At 41.8% G+C, this 18168-nt stretch overlaps 1 protein-coding gene across 7 annotated transcripts in view; it reads left to right on the top strand.

Annotated features, from left to right (window-relative positions):
• Window positions 1-18168, top strand: part of szt2 (SZT2 subunit of KICSTOR complex) — a 164016-nt gene that overhangs the window by 82415 nt on the left and 63433 nt on the right. For all 7 annotated transcript variants that reach the window (XM_031311751.2, XM_036007501.1, XM_036007498.1 and 4 more), the window contains 3 exons: window positions 3088-3206; window positions 3809-3973; window positions 7952-8036. In XM_031311751.2, the coding sequence (XP_031167611.2) occupies window positions 3088-3206; window positions 3809-3973; window positions 7952-8036 (369 nt within the window). The remainder of the gene's footprint in view (window positions 1-3087; window positions 3207-3808; window positions 3974-7951; window positions 8037-18168) is intronic.

The raw sequence follows: 18168 nt of genomic DNA on the forward strand, positions 1-18168 counted from the left end.
GATACATTTAATTTACAACATTCATTGCATTGCTCCTGACTGTCGACTCAGAAAACTACACCATACACTACCTGCTTGACCTCAGTGCCGCCTTCTACTCAGTAAATTATGTCATCCTCATCAACCATCTCAAGCACGAGCTGGGAATTAAGGGTACAGCACTGGATTAGTTCTCCTAAAGTCCTCTCCTCCCGCCAATCTCTCCTGGAGTCCCACAAGGGTCCGTCCTCGGCCCTATGTTCAGTTCACACCTTTATTATTCCTTGAGGGGAAATTTGATTTGCAGTAGCGGGCAAAACCACAAACATAACGTACAAAAGGACATGGGAAATTTATCACAACAGTTATAGATAACAACCAGATAAAGAGTATAAAACCTTTCGAATGAAAGCCATGATAAAGTGCTGCTAAGCATTTCGGTTCAGTTCATTGCAAATGAAGCGCTTTTATTGCTCTTGGAACAAAGATGAATGTTATCCTCTACTTCATCTACTTGCTTCCCCTTGGTAGAATCATACATAAATATAACATCCCTGCCAGTGCTATGCCAATGATACCCAGCTCTACCTACCCCTAGACCCAACTGCCCATCTGACATAAAGTGCTTCAGGGAGTGCCTTGAGGATATTAAAAGCTGGATTGACCAAAGCCTAAATTATAAAAACAACACACCAGTAACCTAGCCCCGACTCTGCTTTAAAATTTGATAAACCGATACATGTAGTTGTCATGTCGACTTTCTTTTAGCTCCGATCCATAGACATATTAAAGCATTTCCCCTTCTGCCCAGAGCTGGAATTAGTCATCCATGCCTTCATTTTCCTCACGGATCGACTACTGCAACTTCCTCTACTCCGGTATCACCCAGTCATCCGTGTCCTGCCTGCAACTCGTTCAGAACACTGCTGCTATGCTGCTCACTGGAACCAGGAAAAGGGCCCACATCACCCCCATCCTGGCCAAATTAGATACAAGTACGCAGTTTGTCATAGTCATGTCAGTTATGTGTGCTTGTGTTTTGACTTACTGAATGTGTTAGTCTCTCTATACTCTCTGACTTCCCCACCCTGTCTGTGGCTCTCCAAGCCCATTGGTTATGCTGCTCACTGGAACCAGGAAAAGAGCCCACATCACCCCCATCCTGGCCAAATTAGATACAAGTACGCAGTTTGTCATAGTCATGTCAGTTATCCACCCCCATCCTGGCCGCCATGCACCGGCTTCCATGTTATTATAGAATTAATTTACCAGGATCAGCTAATTGTCCATGGTCCTTCCAGTCCCCCATCATAGTCTGGTAGAACTGAGGCTGCTCTCTCCATACAGTAGATAATAAGTCTGAAAGACTCTCCAAGCCATTGTCAGTTCCTGTGTGTGCATTCACTCCAGTCCAATCACAAGAAGCATCATTACCAATCACTGACATAGTAATATTAACAATATTGCTAGTTTCAAGATGTCAAACTCAAGGTTTGCAAAGAAAACGGAAGTTGATGAAGATAATAAAGAATTATTGAGGCTACAACCAGAATTATATAATAAAGAACATTCAATCATTCATAAAACTATGTGCTCATGCAGCAGCTGCTTGACCAATGAACACCTGGATCAGTAACTCTGTGGGGCAGTCACACCTTTTGTGCCCAGGTTTAAGGCACAACAGTAGTTACAGACAAACAGTGACATCTCTTCCACTAAGTCAAGCCCCCATGCTGCTTATTATAAGTGTGTAGTTTTATATGATGGGCTGTTGAATGTGTCATGTTGTATAGTGTACAATGTATCACCTTATGTTGGTGTGCTTTGCTGCGTTTTGCACAGATTTGCTGTTCCTCCTGTTGATGCCTTGATGGCACTGTTGTACTGGGATTTTTTTCCCTTGTTTTCGACAGGCTGGAATTACATCAGCAGTTTCTCAGAAGCACAACTCATTAAAGTCCTTGTCTGCTCGCTCCACTCACTGTACTTTGAACATCAACATCACTATAGCTGTATAGACACCCTCCTTGAAGTGTGAATGTGTGTGTTTTTGCAAAGTACACCATGAAGGTCTCTTTTGTCAGCAGAAGAAAATCTTGACGTTGAATACACAGCACTTGATATTGTAATCCTCTGAAGCATTAATAAATTAAATACTTTCTAACACAGAACATGTAAGTATAATACATTTTTCATAATTTTTTTCATAATTTTTATACTTAAATTGACCAGACTGTGTATGGACTCATCTTGACTGAGAGACTCAACTTTGGCCTGATGGAATAACACCTTTGTTGCTCAATTCCTTTTTCTGCATCTGTCCTACAAAATACATTTAAATGGCGGAGAATGTCAAAATTCTTAGGACAAGCCAAAATAAAAGCACCACAAAGATAAGCTTGAAATTAAAGTCAAAAGTTTAAAAAAGCTTTACTCGGCTGCGGCGCGGTTTTGTTCCGTCGTCCGCCACGTGCCATACCACACCGGGAGCATCTCAGAAGCGTAGCGTCTTGCTGCCCGACTCTCAGATTATATTGTCTCTACAAGTACTTTACCGTACCGTGTTTATTAAGCTAGTATCTACCTTCCACTCCAAGCACTCCTGCAGTTAAACTCCATGCCTTCTCTTTTCATCTGTTGTCTGTTCATAAAAAGGATCTGTGATGTTATATCATTTCCACCTCCAAGATGAATCTCTCGTCGTCCATGGTGTTGTAGAGGAGACGTATACGATATTGGTGGGTGTGTTTTGGTAAACTGACTGGATGCTCTCGCTGTTTCACTTCCTCCCCGGCTGTTCGAAAGGGCCGTGGCTCGCGTGAAAATAGACCTGGCTAATATCTATAGCAGAGCGGAGAGCCGCTCCTCGCATGCTTCTGGGACGCGCCACGGCGCACCTAGTGGATAATCAAGCATTGACTTGAATTGCCACGATTGCTTGCGGGGGCCGCAGCTCGCCCATAACGCAGCGCAGACACGCACAGTGGAAAATATGGGTGAGACCTTTAATCACTGTAATGCAATCCCATTTGTAATGCGCTAGCCGGAGCGTTTGTGTATTTGCAGCATGAGGTTGAAAACAGAGATGTTTATGTACTTTTTGTTCAGGTCCAGAGATCACAGACGAGCTTGTCAAGGTGCTGCGCAAGCGCTTGGATGAGACCACCTTGGACATCATCACGGTCATGCTAGTTAGGAACTGCAAGCTGACACCAGCTGATGTGGAGGTAAATAGAGGGAAAGCACCTAAGATGTTTTTTCCAATGCACACAGCGAAACAATCTTGTGTTATTTGTGGTTGGTCTGTCAATAAATAAATAGACGGGTAGTGTATAATTTTGAATTACCTTGTTTAAGTTTTGTTCTGATCTATTTAGAAGCTAATTGTGCTTGATAAATATACTGGATGGACAGTAGCTTAAGGGTGGTACATACATTATTTAATTAAGAAAATTATGGAATAGTCACTTGATTGATTAATTGATAATCAAATGTTTTTGGGATTTTGCCGATTTTCAGTTATAGGTCTGTATTGTATTGTTTGTAAAACAATAGATTGAAAACACTTTGTTAAGGGTATGGAGATTTAAAAAAGGGTAGGACCCGAAAAGCATTTTGCTTCTTCCTACTCCTTTTCGGACAAGAGTATTTATTTATTTAGCTTATTCTTCGTGTCGTTTTTTTTGGTATCTTGTTCAAAATAAAACTATTCATTCATAGTTCTGTGTACATGGACTTGTGTACACTTCCAGAATTATGGGTTTTATTCCCACTGGGGCACTCTGAAAATGCTTCAGATAAAAGCCTTCACAAAATGTTGTCTGCTCAGTTCATCCAGCCATCAGGATCTCCAGCCACTGAGGTGATGAACTTCAGCCTCCCCCAGTACTGTCTTCCCTGGCTGCCCGCTGTGGCTCACTACCTCAGGCAGAACCTCCTCATCTTCCTGCATGTACCCAAGTACACCGACAGCAACACAGCACACCACTTCAAGGTACAATCCACACCAACTTAATGTTATTTACTTAATCATGTAATTGGCATATAATGTTCTTAATGTTGGGGCGGAAGGACCTCAGTCTGTAGTCTGTTGGGAACCAGAGGGTGGCGGTTGGAGTTTTGCACAGACCACGGTACGGAGGGTGGACTGGTAGCTTCACCCTCTGGGCACTAGGATTGGGCATCAAGGACCGGTTCCAACTTGGAATTATTTCAAAAATTATGATTCCAACGTAATCTTTTTTTTTTATTGGAATCGTTTGGGAAAGTTTGGGTTTTTATTTCCAACCATCGGTTCCAAATTTAACACGCGCAAGTTTTAGTTTCCGTAGCAACCACCGTACTTCCAGGCGCTTGTTGTGTTGCAGCCAGTGTTGGGCAAGTTACTTCCAAAATGTAATACATTATAGATTACTAGTTACTGTCATTTGAGAGTAATTAGTTATATTACAATATTACTGTCTCTGAATTGTAATGTGTTACACTACTTTTGCATTACTTTTGAGTTACTTTTACCAAAATAACAGGGGAAGTTTGATTTGGCAGCTAGCTTGTGAATCCACTTTAATACATCATAGATTATTCATATTTTGTATAATTAATATAAATATGCAAAGTAACTAAAGCTATAAAAAATAGATAAGTAAAACGTATAATAGGCAATTAGGAGAAAATGAAAATACTCAATAAAAAGTACGGCATTGTTGTAAAATGTTTGTTTATAGCACTTGAATAAGAAATTCATGTTGTTTAGTTTAAAACACTCTAAAGGAAATGTTCAATTATAGTGTGATTAAAACTCACTATTTACATTATTTACAGTACTGGATTTACAGCTGATTTGTGAAAAGGTAGCCTACACAACCTTATTTAACAGTAATTTAGTTTTACTGCGAACCGTCACAGGAAGTGGTTTTCATTTTGAAGTAGGCTACACGGAAGTTGTCTGTTGTGTAGCCTACTCTTGCTAGCTTACTGAGATGCAACATGTCCGTCAGGCTCAAGTTGTTCACTTTCTTGTTTGTAAAACTGCAACATATTGAACAGTAAATGATCACAGTAAAAGACAAGCGTTTTTGGTCGTCATTCGAAGCCATTCCACTACAGGCATATACTCTCTACGGCTGAGGAAATGCAATAATATTTACATGTAGCAAGCCTCAACATTAATTCCCGACATGTTTATATCTGTCAACCGCTGACGTACCGTCACCTGTTGGGACATACATGCTGTCCGTACCGTCTCTGGTTCTGGCTCTGACCACGGGAACAGAAACAGGACAGCTCACTTCAACGCAGCGTAATAACTCCTGAAAATAATATCCATCTCGCAAATGTATCTGTCTCTGCAGTCATCTCAACCATCGAATACAGCGACAGGAAAATAATACGGCTTTTTTTTTTTTCCTGTGAAGAAATGTGTCGCGGTGTTGGTGAATTCTTAAAAAGAACGCACCACTAAATGTTGCATTAAAATGCGTTGTAACTCTGAGACTGGGCTCGGTACTGAGACTGTAACGAGTATAATATTACCGAAATTTAATTAGTAATGCGTTATATTACTGCGTTACAGCAAAAAGGAATACATTACTGTAATTGCGTTAATTTTGTAACGCGTTACTCCCAACACTGGTTGCAGCCTTGGTCCGAGGTTTCTGCCTGCGAAAAGGAATTTTTTTTGCGCCGCTGTTGCACCAAATGCTTGCTCTTGGGGTGGAATTGTTGGGTCTTTGTAAATAATAGTGTGGTCTAGACCTACTCTATCTGGAAAGTGTCCTGAGATAACTCCTGTTTTGATTTGACACTATAAATAACAATAAATTGAATGTAGCACAGTAAGCGGCGCTCTAACGTATGGCTTTATTTTAAGTTAAAAAAGCCCGGTAAAACTGTAACTCACTATTGAATCAAAATAAAATGTTCCTCTTATCTGTAGAATAAGCATGTGACCCATTTCAACTCCACCCCTCAAAGAATCAGAATCGAAAGAAAGAATCGGAATTGGAATCCGAATTGTTAAAATCAAAACGATGCCCAACCCTACTGGGTACTGCTGAGGTACCCTTGAGCAAGTCACCCAACTGCTTGGAGCATGTGTCTTTCGGACCTATCTGTGTGTGTAATGCATAACAACAACAAAGTGTAAAAATGTATTTACCCCCATGACAATGAAACCGCTTCTTTCTTGCTGCTTTCTTTTTTCTATAAATGCATAGAAAATATGTATAGATACCAAAAAGAATTTTGAGGGCAGAATCTGTTGGTTGACCTTGATTTATTACAACTTGGTTCATACTATGTGTTGTAGTTTCATCATCTTTATTTTCGGCTCAGAGGGCTTTCTCATAAAATACAAAACAGAGAAATTGTCTAAATCACTTTATTTTATGGTCAAAAAGAGAGTGATCTTACCCCATTTGATGCAAATAAGCCCTCCCTGCACAGGAAACTACAGTAAGTACAGCAGGTCAGGAAGAGGCTCTGTAAACTGGGATGGATGTTAAAAACAGAAAGTTATGGTACACTGTGAACCAGAATAAGTAAGCAGTACTCAAAAAAAGTGAGGCAATCAGTTGCCACAATTCTTCTGAGTTTATAAACTCAAAAGTCTCAGGTTGGTAGAGCTTAAATATTTGGAGTAAAGTGAACTTGCATTTTTTTGGTTACCGTTAAATTAAAGTACTAATTAAGCCAACTCAAATATCAGTATATGTAACTCAAAAGTATTAACTTAACATGACTGGATAATTAGTCATTTATTACATAGTATTTCATGTTCACTAAACTCAATATTTATTAGTTTCTTGTTCAATCGTTTTAATTAACCATAACTCAACAATAAGTTTTGACGTAGTGACTTCTCGTAGGGTTTATGAACTACCAAAGGTGGCGAGCTAATTGTTTACACAATAGCCAGCCACCAGCCAACATGCTAACACTAGTCAGTCACCACATCTATGGTCAGTCACAGTCGCTCTCCAAGCTAGCTGGGTTGCTCACTTGTAAACAATATTCCCTCAGACATATTTGTACTATTGAATGCTGTCTTATAACTGTTTGCAAACCATGTCTCTTTAGTGGAGCAGTTATACTCTAGCAGAGCAGGGTTACATACAAGTAGATGGTGCAACAAAGCTAACACTATATTATAATAGCTTTCTCTGTTTTGGTTTCTCCAGCTCTCCGTTCCCTCAAAGTCAAATGTCATTCTTCACCAAAGACAAGTGGTGTGACCAAAAGGAATAGTTTTATATTTTATGGAATTCTCATTTGTAATCCTTTCAAGAGGAACTCTCATGTCTCAAATGCATTAGCTATGGAGCTAGCGCCAGGGGTCAAAAAGCTAAGTTTAGCATAAATCAGGGAGAAACAGCTAGCATGGCTCTGTACAGAGTTCAAAATTAAACCTACACCTCTAAAGCGTATTAATTGATATGATATATCTTGTTTGTTACCTACCTACCCAGTGTAACCCTAACCCTACCTAGACAATGGGCACCGCTGTGTAACATTTTGCAGGTTCAAAGCTTTTGAAACATTGCAAAATCTGTGGTGAAGTTGTTCAACAGCCATATCAAATCATCACAAGAGGATTTGTGATAGCTCCAACTCACACATAATCCTAGAAGCTATTGGCAAATGCTCACTGTCTTAACAGCAGTGAAAAGGACTGGCTAATAATAAACCCAAAGTAAACAGACTGACTTTTTTAAGTCCTCCATCTACTTTTGACGATTTGTTGACTTGTAAAAACAAGGCATTGCTGCAGTTTGACATATGCAAGTGTACGACAAACAGCTCTTTTTAAAGTGATCTGGGTTAAGAATGAATAAATCTTAGATATGGGAGGCTGCAAAAACTGTGGCAGAGACTAAAATCATTTTGACAAGTCCCATTGTGATGTATGAAATAAATGCTGACTTGTGTGGTTTGAGTTCCCAGAGGCTGATTTGCTCTCCTGTTCTGTCTGCAGCACTACTTTCATTTGAGCAGTGACTTGGCTGATGGTGATATCTACCTCTACAATAAACCTGGAGGCCAGGGGACGGGAGGCAAAGGTAGTCACATTTCCCCAGCCACAGGGACCCACAAACTGCTACGGCACTACTTACACTTTACACTTATTTATATACCCTCATTTATGTTTATACTTTTCTATTGTTTTATAACAGTCTTGTATAGTTGTCATTTGGATTGCACCACATGAACATGTTTGCTCTTTGTTTGGTGTCTTGATTTTCTACTTTGCACCTAATGTGTAGTCTGAATGTTTGCTTCACTCCCACTGAACGTTGCATCATTCATTCTTTTGGTTTTGCACCGTGGACCTAGCCTGGGAAAACCCTGACGAACTTCCGGCAAAATTTGAGATTTGCTCTGCAAGTCAGTCTGGCCCATTCAAGCCCGTTTCCAATTTTTCCAAATCGAGGCACCAATCACAACCGTTGAGGCAGGCTTTACACGATGACGATAGCGCAGCGATGGCAAGCAGCTTTTTGTTAACATTTAACATGACGGCCACCGAACCGGAGCGCAGCAACCCGTTGATGCCGATGTCGCTGCTACGTCACCTGGATCGTTGGTCTGATTGGTTGAAGGGCTATCCAATTGCCCCCAGAGGCATTTGAGCAGCGTCCGTTGGCTGTGAATGAACCTTGCCCAGACCCACTCTCAGTTACAACTGAGAAGGGTCTGGTGTCAACCAGGCTACCGGGGACCAGGAGAAACACGGTTTTGTTCCTCTATGTACTGTACTGCACAGTACAGTATACAGATGGAAGATAATAAAGTCTCTTATCTTATCGCTCTATTGTCAGCTTTCTTGATAATCAATGAATTGATCAATCATTAAACCCAAACATTGGTTCAATTCAACAACTTTATTAATCCCACAAGGGGAAATTAGTTAAGAGCAGCTACAGACAACACAAACATACATAACAGCATACAAGCCTACATATAGGCCTACACCCTAGAGAATAGATTTTTTGTATCTATTTAAAAGTCAAATTGCAGAAGGGATAAAAGAATTAGAGTGGTGATTAGTTTTAAAAGCAGGTAAAAATCTAACGACGTCTTGATGGCAACAGAGAAAATTCACCCTGAAGAACATTATCTGAAGAAGACAAAATGCTCGTTGCTTTACGCAAGATTAGTTCAAATCAAAGATAATTAAATCGCTTTGTTTCACGGCAATACTTTTAGAGCAGGTTTTGACTATATTGTTTCTGTTTTTAAAGCCACCTACACATGATGGGTGGCAAAAGCGCTCTGCACTGGCCGTTCCATTGATTTCCAATGGGGAGAGCGGTGCAGCAGAACTAGGCGCTGTGCTACCCCTGGCGTTGCGCGCCGCTCGGAATTGCTGCTTTGCTCTTCGCTCAAAGTTCAAATTATTTCACCTTTCAAGGCACAGAACATTGCTGCGCTTTGCCTCTTTGCTCTGCGCCCTAACTCGCGGTTTTGCCGCGGAGCATGTGTAGGCGGCTTCACTGTGAGGCTGTGAAACCAGCAGGTAAAAGAAAAAGTCATAAGAATTTCAATTAAAGATTGATAAAAACGACAGAGAATGACTCGCCTGACAGAAAAGGAGTTCAGTGTCCTGAGTAAGTGAATTCTCTGTTGCCCCTTTTACACAGCAGCCTCAGTATTAACACTGAATGTAAGGTGGTCATCAAAAATGGTACCTAAATATTTATATGAGGTGACCATTATATAGGGATTTTATGTGGACATGTGATTAAAGGAGAATTCAGGGCCCTACTCGAACCGTTGTGTCTAAGTCTGCTTCCTCATCAGTTAGTGGGTGTCCTTTTAATGTGTGTCTAAAGACTTTTCACTTTGTGATTGTGTTGCATAGGGCTGCACGATATGTGGAAAATATGTAATTGCAGTTATTTTGACTGATGATTGATGGTTTACGATATTGGAGGGAATGATCATTTTTGTGTTATTATTCTCTTTTCATTGAAAATTACTCAAATGAAAAGAAATTAAAATGATTATAGTGTGGATACTTTAACTACATTTTCCTGATGATACTTACATACTTTTGCTTAAGTTACATTTTCACTGCAGGACTTTTACTGTAACAGAGTATTTTTACAGTGTGATATTAGTACTTTTAAAGTAAAAGATCTGAATACTTCTTCCACCACTGGTAGCAGCAGGCTGCTGCCCTGGGCTCGGTACCAATCCTACAATAATACATTTAAAGTTACGTTTATTTAATATTGCACCTTTTACAGACAAAGTCACAAAGTTCTTTTCAAGAGAAAAATGGTTAAAAATAAGACACATAACAGTAAAATAAAGCAAAAAAGAATAAAGTAACCATAGAAAAATAAAACTTAAAAACAAACAAAGTTGTTAAAGCGTCAACAGAGACACAGAGCGTATGACAATAAGAAGGGCGTTCCTCAGGGTCAGAGCCACCACTTTAAAGGCACGGCCACCTTTAGTTTTTAGTAGAGCGCGAGGTCCAAGCAGTAATCCTGGAGAAGACCTGAGTGACCTACCGGGGATATAAGGAGGGAGCAGGGTAGAGATAGACACAGGTATATATATGTCAAAACAAGAACCTTAAAATCTAGTGCAGTACGTATTCTTACTCGTGTGGAAATTGAATTACTTAGTGTTAACGTTACCTTAGTCTACATCCACGACAATTCATTTAGGGAATTGCTCCGATGCCGCCGGAGGTTCCGCCGGATGTCCGTCACCTTCCTCGTTCTTTGTGTTGGCGTTTTAAATTCCGGTGAATTTATGAGGACTATGGTTAACTGCTCCTCAGATCTCTGCAGGGTAAATCCAGACAGCTAGCTAGACTATCTGTTCAATCTGAATTTTCTGTTGCACGACTAAAACAACTTTTGAACGTACACATGTTCCACCAAAACAAGTTCCTTTCCGAGGCTATTTTGCAGAGGTACCGTTGCTCCATCCGGCACTTAGCGCCGCCCAAGACGATTGTGATTGGTTTAAAGAAATGCCAATAAACCAGAGCACGTTTTTCGCCCATCCCGGAATGCCGTGTGGACTGTGTGGCCAGACCTTCCTCCGTGGCGCTGTGGAGGAAGCTCTGGCAATGCGAGACTAACAGTATCTGGTCTAATTGAATGCTTTTATGCAATCAAGATGAAACAGAGTTCAGCTAAGCTCTCTGTTTTGCTACTTTCCCTCTCCATATATTTCAGTCAGTCAAGTGATCAATGCCGAAATGTTATGTTGCAATACTTTCTCTTCATCAATATGCTCAGTCATCTATTGGCATTTGAAGTCAGTTAAAGTGCTGTTGCTGGAATCAGGTGTGTGACTGAAAGGTTACTCTGTTCAATGTGAAACTGTTGCTGTGGAAAGTGAATAAATAATTCTGCCATCCTTCAACAGCTCTCACCAAAGGGCAACTCATTAAGAATGTAAATGATGAGTTTACAGAATTATAACCCTCTTTTATAATGACTAATATTTTTGTAATGTGCTACCTTTCATTGCCATTTTAACTCAACATTTGACTCTTAATCACAGTACTACATTTTCATTTGCAGAACACATTATTCTGGGTGGGCTGGCTGAAGTAGCTTTGTTCCATTTAGCAAAAACAAATAAACCGTATACAATCAGACTTTGGTTTACTTTCAGTGTTAGGCAGAGATGTGGACTCGAGTCACATTAATCTGACTTTGTCCCAGCTCTGCTTAAACGTTCTTAAAGCTGTAGTGCGTAGTTTCTGTCTCCCCCGTGAGGAATTCTAAGTAATAACCACAAAACTGTCGGCGCATCCACATTAGAGGGTGACACAGGAATCAATTGTCGCTCCCATCCCATCCCGAGCCCACGAAAATACTCCTGTCACATCCCGATCACGTGACTGCAAAACTGTAAAAAGTTTTGCAGTCAAAGACTGCTGTAAAAAAAAGCTGTAAAAGACTGTAAAATCCCGAGAGAAAGACTCCCGAATCCTGTCCCGCTCCCGTTTCGTTCCCTATGTTGTCTAAAGTTATCAGACTCTGTGTGTGTGTGTGTGTGTGCGTGTGTGTGCGCACAGAGCTGCAGTGATGGCCCGAGGGAGCGAGAGCAGCTCCTCTGCTGCGCTAATGTTGTTGTGTGAATGCAGCGCTGCAGAGCCATTTGTCTCTCACTGCTGGGTGGGTTAGGGTTAGGTAGTGCAAATTTTTCGAGACTCCCCTCAGGTCACGGTATTCCCAATCAACAAACGTATTGTGAGTTGTAAGTAGTTCTCTTTTCTAAAACGAAATGCCTCGCAATCTTTGGGCGCACTCACCACATTGCAGCGTCATTTTTTAATTTAATCTCCGGCTCCGTCCCGCTCCAGTTAATTTCTATGCTTTATCCGTCTCGAACACGTTACCGCGGGAATCACGTGACCCACGGGAGTACCGAAAAATTTTCCCCCTCTAATCTACATGATACAAAACTTCCGTGATCGCACACCCCTCACACCCCTAAATTTGCCAGTAGATTAGAATTGCAGTTTGCTTTGAAAGTGTGTTGTGAGCATGTGTGGAAGTAACAGCCAACAGCTCAGCTAACAACTTTAAATACAGTTCTGTTTCCAACTGCAGTGTACTGGGAGCTCTCTGGGGATTCTCACCTTTAGTCTCTCTTAAAAATGACCTCTCTGCGGCTGTCGAATCCTAGACAGCGCAGCTTGGAAGAGTTTGTTCCTTGCTCCTGCACTCTCTCAACTTGCTGTCTAAGTACTTTTTAATTGCTGTGCGGAGAAGCTCTGACTCCATCTCATTAGTTTTAGCAGCTGCGAAACAATGTGCTTTAAGTTATATGATGTTACCTGATCCCTGCCCAGTGTGTGAAATAACTCAGATACTAACCTGTTTCTGCAGCTAATTAATGAAGTGTTTGCTAATGACTCTTAGTTGCACTGTCTGCCAATGGACCTAATTTTTTAAACACCAATGTATTTGCAAACCTTGACAGTAAAATGACAAGAGACATTTATTATATAATGACCATGCGTTTGTGTGTAAAATAAAATTTCCATCTTTCTCCCAATTGAAATGGAACCACAACCACATACAGTAACTAAGTATCTAAGCTGACTGATGTTGACCTTTGCAGTTTTTTTTTTTTAGCAAGTTTTACCATTTTAAGTTCAATGTGCTGTAGCAAACTAGCTAATTAGCGATGTAGCCTGCAAACTAGGGCTGCACGGTATGAGGAAAATATCTAATTGCGGTTATTTTGACTGATACTGCGTTTGCGATATGATTCACGATATTGGAGGGACTAATCAATTTTGTATCATTTTCATTGAAAAATATTAGAATTGATGTGATTAAAATGTGATTTTTGCAAGGCTCTGTACCAAAAGAAGATTTTTTTCTTTAATCTGTAGGATGGGATTTGAAGGCCAGGACGTCTGCAGCGCCACAATTATTAATTTAGAATGGTCATCAGAATCATATTTTGCCTTAAACAAATATTACGCCCCCCCGTGATTTGGATATTGCACTAGTCCATATTGCGATTTCGATAACATTGCGATTAATTGTGCAGCCCTACTGCAAACTGACGTTAGCATCGCACTTTTACCTGGTGGATGTTTGTTTGGCAGCTCGAACCAGCAGGTCAAGGGGTTAAACAGGACGTGCCTATTAGTGCTGGGCAATATGACCAAACATTTGTATCACGGTATTTTTTAAGATTCTGGCGGTTTCACGGTATATCGCGGTATTTTCTTTCTTTTGCTTGACTGGGCCTTTATATAGGTTTATAATGACTTATTCTACTGTCAGGAGTACATAGAATATCACAAAAACATTGTAATGTCATCATGTTTACTAAAATCTTTGATTACTAAAGGGTTTGCTTAGCTCCACAACATTATACAATAACGTTATATGAAGGAGAATGCATGAAACAGTTACAGAATCTAAACTATTTTTATTGTGCAAACTGCAAAGTAGTAAAATAAACTTAAATCGAATGAATACACATACAAACCACTTTAACATAGTTTCCCTTTCAAAACCAAATAGTTGTATCAACACTACCTTGGCCACAGGTAAGTTTGGTTCTTGTAGAAAAGTGGGCGACTGAACGTAGCTCTGCTGTCAGCCTCCTTCAGTGTTTGAATGTTAGTAGGTTGGTCGACGTATTTCAGCGAGGCAAGACATCTTAAATCCAGTGTTTTAATCATTGCTCTGAACCCGTCTTTCTCAACGGTCTGTAGCGGGACCGTAGGTTGATTGTTGTTGCGTTCATAATGTTGCTCCGCTGCATGCTTGAAGTGACATGTCTTTAACGTTAGCATGGCCGATTAACGTTAGCGCAACCAAGTAATGTTAGAGCGATGGGCAACAACAGTGGCTAAATTATGTCCGATTTTTTTAGAAACAAAAAACTTTGGAACAACAGACGGCTCCCCTCTTGAGCATACGTTGTTCTGGTGTATCTCCTGTCTTTCTTCATCCTCTAACTTTCTTCTCTGGTCTTGAATGTGCAGTAGCGACCGGAGCCTCTCCCAGCTTAACAGACTGTTATGCTACCTGGCTAGCTAGCAGCTATAATGTTACCCAACATGCCGTCCGGCGGTGTAAATTTGTAAACGTAAAATTATTAGTGTTAGAAATTGTTTGTTACAAATTGTTGTGTGCTATGGTGTTTTATCCTGTTAAAGAGAGTTAGTTGTGGGTTATTAATTGTTGTGTTATGAAGTTACTACCATGAGTGAGCAGGGTACACAGTTAACAGGGCTCCTGTTCTCAATTCACTCGCAATTACTTCGGCCGTAACGCTCTCTGCAGCAATGTATTACGGTATATGAAAAATTCACATCATACGGGAAATGAATACTAGCCTGGCTCCGCCCTCCTACGTACTTCCGCTCAATTTTCATTTTCCTTCACTACTCCGTCTGGGTTTGCGGTATATTCCTGGGTTTTCTCCGGTCAAATATTTGGCGGTCCAATCAGTGAACAGAGAGAGTGGCTGAGAACGATGACGTTGAGGACGTGCACTAGAAAGCTACGAGCGAAGCCATTCAGTCCGTTGTGGCAGCAATGCTGCCGAATATCCAGAAGTTAAAGCCCGAGCGAGAACAATCTTTGCTGAGTTGTGTTGCTGGCCATGATGTTGTTGCCCTCCTCCCCACGGGGTTCGGGAAAAGTTTGATTTTCCAGCTCTTGATTTTCCAGCTCGCTCCGTTAGTGGTGAAGGAGTTGGCTAAGGCTAACGCTAACGCTAGCGATGCTAATGCTAAATATAAGCCGATAGTTGTTGTCGGTCTCCCCTCTTGTTGCACATGCGCATGACATAGGTCACGACCAAACGTTAGCGATTGGTTATTGCAGATCCAGAGTGTTTCTGGGCAGATCCAATAGTTTTAAACTTCTACAGAGTACCCGCCTTCAAGGAAGTTAACACTTGTCAATGGAGAGAGGCCAGACTCTCTGTACAAATGAAATGTACGAGAGTCTGGTAGGACCAGGCTAAATGAATACCGGTATACGGTCTAAACCGGTATACCGCCCAGCACTAGTGCCGTGCTCGTAGCTAATGTTGCTAATGTGGGTTGTTGCTCAGGTCTATTGCTTATCTTGTGTTCTATCTCATGCTGGTGGTCATTGGCTGTCCAGCTTATCACAGAACAGCGACGTTACTGCTTCATGTAAATGCCATTTGAAATTAAATGAACATACTGCTGTAACCACTCCTTCTGCCCATTCTGGCTGTGAGTGATTGCTTTGTAGCACAGCTCCTCATTCCATTCAAAAATGCACTCCAAATGTCAGCTGAAGTTATTTTGAGGCTTCAGGAGTCTGAGGTAACTACTAGGGCTGCACGATATGAGGAAAATACTGTATCTAATTGCCATTATTTTGACTGACATTCCGATTGTGATATGATTCATTGAAAAATATTAAATTTAAAACGATTATAGTGTGTTTTTTGCGAGGATCTGTACCAAACAAAGATTTTTTTCTTTAGTCTGTAGGATAGGATTTTGACAGGACGTCTCTGCAGCACCACAATACTTCATTCAAAATGGTTTGGCACATACTGTATTTTGCCTTTAACAAATATTGCGGCCCCCTGCGATTTGGAAAATTGTGTTTAGTTCTGCAGCCCCAATAATCACATAAAGTGAGTATCTTCCAATGTTACAGAGTTGTTGGTTGGAGCAGCGGTAGCTCAGTCCATAGGGACTTGGCTTGGGAACCGGAGGTGTCAAGTCCAAGTACGGACTGTGGATTGGCAGGTGGAGAGGTGCAAGTTCACCTCCTGGGCACTGCTAAGCACTGCTGAGGTGCCCTTGAGCAAGGCACCGAACCCCCAACTGCTCGGCACGCCTTTAATGTACATGTGAGCTCCTACAAAGAAGCTCTTTCAGAGCCAAGACAAATTAGTACACCACCCTCATCGGCAACCAGCAAAACCACCCCAGATTGTTTTCCACTATTAACTGCTATGCCCCATTGACACCCACCAACCTCCGGATGAACCTGACTGTTGCGCCAAAGTGGATCTTATCCATCAGCAACTCCTGGTGTGTGCCCCCTCCCCTTCTAATTCCAATCTGCCACAGGACATTGCTTCCTCCCCTGCTCATCTGCCTCAGCGCTGCCTCTCCTTCACGCCTGTGGACAACCTTCTAGTGACCAAGCTGGTCACAAAAGCAAAGGCTTCCACCTGCTCCCTGAATCCAATGCCTACAGCCCTGGTCAAAGCATGTCTGCCTGTCCTGTGCACCATCATGGTTGATGTCATCAACTGCTCCTTGGAATCTGGCGTAGTACCCACCTACTTTAAAACTGCCTCAATCACCCCTATCCTCAAGAAGCCAAGTTCGGATCCGGAGGATGCAAACAACTACCGCCCTCATCAAAATCACAAATGATCTACTCACCACTGCTGACTCTGGACACATCAGCATACTCATTCTCCTCGATCTCTCCGCAGCCTTTGACACAATCTCCCATACCATTCTCCTTAACCGCCTATCCCATCACCTTGGTATCACTGGCACAGCTCTCTCCTGCTTTCAGTCTTACCTCTTACACAGGAAACAATTTGTCACCATTCCTCTTCAACATCTTCATGCTCCTCCTTGGTCAGATTATACGGCAACATGGTCTCAGTTTTCACTCCTACGCCGATGATACACAGCTCTATATCAGCACCAGACCATCCACTCAGCTTCCCCCCCTCTCCCTGGTCAACTGTCTGCATGACATCAAAGCCTGGATATCAACAGCAATAAAAGAGAGCTCTTGGTTGTGGCCCCCAAGGCGCTGCTCTAGAAGGTTGGAGATCTTATCCTGGATCTTGACGGTAGCACCATCTGCCCATCCTCTGAGGTCCGCAACCTTGGTGTAATCCTAGACTCCACCCTCTCTTTCCATACTCAAATCAAATGTATCACCAAATCTGCCTTTTTTCATCTTAAAAACATTTCCAGACTCCGGCCATCACTCTCTGACTCCGTGGCAGAAACCCTCATACATGCTTTCATTACTTCCTGTTTGGACTACTGCAATGGAGTCCTGTCCTGTCCTGGGGTCCCCAGAAAAACCCTAGACAGGCTCCAGTATGTCCAAAACTCTGCCGCCAGTGTCCTCACCCACACCAAGACGTGGCAGCACATCACCCCAACCCTCATCCACCTTCACTGGCTCCCAGTTAAGTCCTGCGTCAGATATAAAATCCTCCTCCTCACCTACAAATCCCTCCATGCCCTGGCCCCACTGTACCTCTCCGACCTCCTCCATCCATACAGCCCACCCCGAAACCTGCGGTCCTCAGACGCTGGCCTGCTCCACACACCGGACTCTGTACCTTTGGAGACAGAGCCTTTAGTGTTGCAGCCCCATCCGTCTGGAACACCCTCCCTGCAGATATTCGAAATGCTACATTCCTGGACATTTTTAAAAAAACTCCTGAAACACCACTTGTTTACCACAGCCTACAACCTCCCTTAGTATAGCCACAGTAATTCTGTAAAGTGTCCTTGGGTTTCATGAAAGGCACTATATAAATAAAAGTTATTTCAATTATTAGTGAATGTGCAGCCCCCTCACTCTGACATCTTTCCATTAGTGCATGTATAGGTCCTGTGTGTGCATGTGTGTGTATTTCGGGCCTGTGTGTAATATGTAATATATCAACAGAGTGTAAAAATCTCTTCTTCTTTAGCACAAGATTCCCCTT

This window comes from Sander lucioperca, chromosome 11 (assembly GCF_008315115.2).
Source record: "Sander lucioperca isolate FBNREF2018 chromosome 11, SLUC_FBN_1.2, whole genome shotgun sequence".
Classification (NCBI taxonomy): domain Eukaryota; kingdom Metazoa; phylum Chordata; class Actinopteri; order Perciformes; family Percidae; genus Sander; species Sander lucioperca.